General features: G+C 41.7%; 1 protein-coding gene across 1 annotated transcript; it reads left to right on the top strand.

The window, feature by feature from the left end:
* The first annotated feature begins 1,482 nt into the window (after positions 1–1,482).
* Positions 1,483–5,787, top strand: LOC136157644 (zinc finger protein 239-like). Its single transcript, XM_065919462.1, has 3 exons — positions 1,483–1,708; positions 1,793–2,181; positions 5,755–5,787. The coding sequence occupies exons 1-3, from the start codon at positions 1,483–1,485 to the stop codon at positions 5,785–5,787; spliced, it is 648 nt and encodes a 215-aa protein (XP_065775534.1).
* The last annotated feature ends 250 nt before the right edge of the window (positions 5,788–6,037 follow it).

Raw genomic sequence — 6,037 nt, forward strand, 5'->3', positions numbered from 1 at the left:
AGGGGTACAAGAGTTTTCATACAGGCATGATTAAGCGGGTTTGCAGGTTTGCAGTTGCTAGGGCGATTGCAAAGAGCAAGACAAGTGTGAGTGAGATAAGCTCCAGTTCCCAGTATTGTGAACCCCATTTTTTAGACCTACCTGATATGGATTTTGCAAGGAGCAAGCAGAGTCACAGAGGAAGAAGGAGCAGGAAAAAATTGAACTTTTTCTCTTGACTATCACAAATTTCCTTGAAAATAAACCAGGGAGAGCAACGAAACTCACGTTAAAAATGTATGTGCCTAGACGCTCAGTCATGTCTGAATCCTTGTGACCGTTTGGACTGTAGCTCAGCAGGCGCCTCTGTCCATGAGATTTTGCAGGCAAGAATACTGGAGTGGAATGCCATTTCCTCCTCCAGGGATCCTCCTGACCCAGGGATCAAGCCCAGGTCTCTTAGGACTCCTGCATTGGCACTTAGATTCTTTAGTCCTACTGCCACCTTGGAAGTCCAAAAGTGTGTATGGGAATGGAGAAATATCTGTGAAAATGATGTCTTAATTCATATCTCATGATCACCAAAGGAAATAATGGTCTGTGTTAAGTAATAAGTGAGTAACTACAGCCTGAGAAAAAATACCTGTGGCCTGAACGTTGAGAGTTAGGTTCTATTTGGTGGGAGTGTTAGGACTTGAGCCCAGGAGACGGTGTGTCAGGTGACCCCAAGCCAGATGACGCTGAGGAAGCAAGGCAGGAGCCACACTATGTACAAGTTTGTAGGAAGGGCAGGTAAGCTGAATGTTAAAGGTGACAATTAACATAAAGGAAGAACATCTCTCACATGAAGAGATTTATTGATCTTCTTTGTATGGGAAGATGGAAGCACCTGAACTTATTGAAATGGTTCCTTTCATATGCATCTAGCTATCTGGGGCCAATCCTTCTTCCTTGACTCTTCACATCCTGATTCTAAGAAGACAACAGAGGACTAGAGATTTTGACAGCATCACCATCTCAATGGACATGACTTTGAGCAAAGTCCAGTAGATGGTGAAGGAAGGGGAAACCTGGCATGGTGTAATCCCTGGGTCTCAAAAAGTTGGACACGACTGAGTGACTGAACAACAACAAACATAGAGACCGAAGCCTATCATACCCCGACTTCTGAATGGATGAGGGGGCTCCCTGATCATTAATTCACACCCTCTATGAATCAGTCTATTCAAGGACCAAAGTCTGAGCAACAGTGGTGGATGGCAGTCTCTCACCCCACCCCACCCCCACCCGCCCCGCTCGTCAGCACTTACCAAATGGGAAATAACTGGTGGCTTCTGAATCGCAGCCTTTGTTTCACCTAGGCTCAGAGACCTGCATTTAGAAAAGGTTTCTTTAGTGTTAGAGTCAAAATTGTCGCATAAACGCCAATAACCTCAGATATACAGATGATACCACTCTACTGGCAGACAGTGAAGAGGAATTAAAGAGCCTCTTGGAACTAATATGGGAGAGAAGCCATATAAATGTGATGTATGTGGCAAGGCCTTTAATCAGTCTGCACATCTTGCAGTTCATCGGAGAATTCATACTGGAGAGAAACCATATAAATGCGATGTATGTGGCAAAGGCTTTAGTGAAACTTCAAGCCTTGCAGTTCATTGGAGAATTCATACTGGAGAGAAACCATATAAATGTCATGTATGTGGCAAGTCCTTTAGTTCAAATTCAAGCCTTGCAGTTCGTTGGAGAATTCATACTCGATAGAAACCATATAAATGTGATGTGTGTGGCAAGGCGTTAACTCATACTGGACATCTTGCTGTTCATCAGAGAGTTCATACTGGAGAGAAACCATATCAATGTGATGTATGTGGCAAAGGCTTTAGTGAAACTTCAAGCCTTGCAGTTCATCGGAGAATTCATACTGGAGAGAAGTCATATAAATGTCATGTATGCGGCAAGTCCTTTAGTTCAAATTCAAGCCTTGCAATTCATTGGAGAATTCATACTGGAGAGAAACCATATAAATGTGATGTATGTGGCAAGGCCTTTAGTCAGTCTACACATCTTGCAGTTCATAGGAGAATTCATACTGGAGGGAAACCATATAAATGTGATGTGTGCGGCAAGTCCTTTAGTTCAAATTCAAGCCTTGCAGTTCATCGGAGAATTCATACTGGAGAGAAACCATATAAATGTGATGTATGTGGCAAAGGCTTTAGTGTAACTTCAAGCCTTGCAGTTCATCGGAGAATTCATACTGGAGAGAAGCCATATAAATGTGATGTGTGTGGCAAGGCGTTTACTCGTACTGGACATCTTGTTGTTCATCAGAGAGTTCATACTGGAGAGAAATCTTAAAAATGTGATGTGTGGGGCAAGATATTTATTCGTACTGGACACCTTGCTGTTTATTGGAGAGTTCATACTGGAGAGAAACCATATAATTGTGGTATATGTGGCAAGCCTTTCAGCCTAAGTTCAAGCCTTGCTGTTCATTAGAGAGTTCATACTGGAGGGAAGCTATATAAATGTGATGTATGTGGCAAAGGCTTTAGTGAAACTTCAAGCCTTGCCTTTCATTGGCGAATTCATACTGGAGAGAAACCTTATAAATGTCATGTATGTGGCAAGGCCTTTAATCAATCTATAAGACTTGCACTTCACCAGAGAATTCATACTGGAGAGAAGACATACAAATGCAATGTATGTGACAAGGCATTTAGTCATACTGGAAGCCATACTGTTCGTGGGAGAGTTCATACTGGGGTGAAACCGTATAAATGTGATGCATGTGGCAAGACTTTCAGAGTAACTTCACACCTTGCTGTTCATTTGAGAGTACATACTGGAGAGAAACAATATAAATGTGATATATGTGGCAAGGCCTTTAATGAAGCTGCAATGCTTGCAGTTCATCGGAGATTCCATAAGGGAGACAAACCATATAAATGTGATATATGTGGCAGAGCCTTTAGTCAAGATGCAAACCTTACTGTTCATCAGAGAGTTCATACTGGCGTGAAACCATATAAATGTGACATATGTGACAAACTTCAAGCCTTGCAGTTCATCAGAAAATTCATACTGGAAAGAAATTATATAAATGTGATGTGTGGCGGCAAGGACTTTAATCAGACTGCAAAACTTGTTCTTCATCAGAGAATTCATACTGGAGAGAAACCATGTATATGTGATGTATGTGGCAAGGCGTTTGTTTGTACTGTTAACCTTGGTATTCATCAGAGAGTTCATACGGGAGAGAAACCAGATAAATGAGGTATATGTGGCAGGGCTTTCAGTGTGAATGCAAACTTTGCAGTTCATCAGAGAATTCATACTGGACAGAATGTTAGAAATATAAGAATTGTGACAAACCATTTAGGCACAGTCATCCATAACATCATCAGGCAGTTCAGACAGGAGAGAAACCATATAAATATGATATATCTGGCTGGTGCTTTACTTGAAATGATGAACTTAGAATCCATCAGAGAATTCATACTAAAGAGAAACATTAGAAATGTGACAGTTGTGAGAAACATTTTATTAAAAAAAATTTTTTTGTTAGTATATATTACTACAGTTTATTAAATAATGACACAAGATTTATGCCACATTTTCCAATAATGTTTAAATAAAGAGTTCAAAATATAAAGGCTTATGAAAACTTTTATAGTCTTTATATAACAATAAACACTATTTCTGGTGTATGAATAAATACTAAATAAATAAATAAAGAGCCTCTTGATGAAAGTGAATGAGGTGAGTGAAAAAGCTGGTTTAAAACTCATTATTAAAATCTACGATCACCACATCTGGTCCTATCACTTCATAGCAAATAGAGGGAAAAAGTGGAAACAGTGACAGATTTTCTGTTTTGGGGCTCTAAAGTCACTGTGGACGGTCACTGCAGCCATGAAATCAAAAGATGCTTGCCTCTTGAAAAGAAAGCTATGACAAACTTAGACAGTGTATTGAAAAGCAAAAACATCAATTGCTAACATCCATCTAGTCTAAACTATGGTCTTTCCAATAGTCATTTGAGATTTGTACCATAAAGAAGGCAGGGCACCTAAGAACTGATGCTTTCACATTGTGGTGCTGGAGAAGACTCTGGAGAGTCCCTTGGACAGCAAGGAGATCAAACTAGCCAGTCCTCATGAAGGAGGAAACAGACAGAACAGGCTCCATCTTGAAAGCAGGAGTCCATCTTGGGTCGGGCTGTGGACTTTGAGCTATATGCTCAGTATCTATTGAAATGACACAGCAATGGAACACCAGACCCCCGGATGATGGAGCCTCAGGACTTGTACCTAGACTGTCCATCGCCTAAAAGAATGTGCTAATTATCTCTGTAACAGAACAAAGTCATAAATCCCATCATGCTTATCAGGGTATGACCGCAGGCCTATTGATAAATGTCCAGTGCTTAACTATCCAGGCTTATGACACCTGAATCATGGGTTAACTTTAATCGTTTCTCTCTTTTACCTTGTCCAGACTAGTTTCAAGGAATTTGGGGAGGTGGATTTGAGCATGTACACTTCAGGTATATAAAGGTTTTGCAAAAACCGGTCGCTGTCCCTGGCTAAGAGGAGACTCTGCCTTGGGCCCACTGGAATAATAAAGTGCATCCCAGTATCTGCACTGTCCTTCTCACTGAGTTTGTTTCCTGAAACATGTGGCTACAACACTAAAGGATATCAATCCTGAATATTCACCTCTAGGACTGACACTGAAGCTAAATTCCAGTATTTTGGCCTCCTGGTGTGGAGAGTTGACTCACTGGAAAAGACCCTACTGCTGGGAAAGATTTATGGCAGGAGGAGAAGGTGACGACAGAGGATGAGATGGTTGTTTGGCATCACCGACTCAATGGGAAAAGTTTCAGCAAGCTCTGGCAGATGGTGAAGGACAGGGACCCCTGGCGAGCTGAAGTCCATGGGCTTGCAAAAAGTCGGATACTACTGAGCAACTGAACAACTCACATACGTTTATGACTACTGAAAAAACCATAGCTATATTTGCTGAAAACAAACTGTCATATTGTAAAAATAATAATTTCTGTAGTCATCACTGCATTTCCCAAAGTCCCTAAAATCCAAACACCAAATCACATCGCAATGGGAGTGAGGATGGGAGTGACTCCCCATGCTGATCTCTCACTAAAAGAATATTTTCAACAGTTGAAAGTATGCATGTTGAGAATTCATGATGCTCCAAAGAAAGTGAGGATGCAGACAGTGGAGAAAAGGCTCTGGGACACAAGGAAGTAGGCTAAAGGGCAGGTCTTCACTATTATAAGAAGAAATGGGGAAAAAAAAAAAAAAATGATAACAAATGCCCCAGGAAGAAAAATTAGGAGCAGAAAGCTAAACGATTGCATATTCTCATTGCAGGCATTTTAGAAGGAAAAGAAGATGCAGTCCCAGACCAAGGACAGGATATTTCGTGAGAAGTTGCCATTTCCTCCTCTTTTTTCTCCTTCTCTGTCTCCTCTGGGGATGTTATGCTGCAAACGCACTTCTGAGTTTTGAGAAAGTACATTGGAGGGCATCAGCACAGCTCTTTAAACTGCAACCACTGCTCCTACAGACAGAAGGACCTTAAAAGCTGAGAAGACCGACCTCTCCTCTCCTCAAGAAAAATCACTTCCTACTTGGAGACCAGCCTATGAACCAAGTTCTTGATTGTTCTCTCCCCATAGAGAGCTCCTAATGCTCTGCTAACACGGACGATGTGAGCTGACTGACTTTCCCGGTCCAAATCCAGCTAGACCAACTCTGCGACCTCTCCTTGGACTAAAACTGGGCCTAAGCTCTCACAAATGGAGCCACGTCCTTAACCTGGGACTCCCCTTAGAATCCCCTGGAGCACTTCCTACCCACCACACTGACCAACACAGAACTCTGTGGGGAGGGCATCAGTCAGGTCATTTACGAGGCTGGTCACATGATCCTGATGGGAAACCAGATGCAAACCTCTCACCTAAATATTCTTTCTGAACCATTTCAGTGAATAGAAATCCCCGGTGGTCAGGTCCCCATGCTAAGAA

The sequence above is a fragment of the Muntiacus reevesi genome, chromosome 2 (assembly GCF_963930625.1).
Source record: "Muntiacus reevesi chromosome 2, mMunRee1.1, whole genome shotgun sequence".
NCBI lineage: Eukaryota > Metazoa > Chordata > Mammalia > Artiodactyla > Cervidae > Muntiacus > Muntiacus reevesi.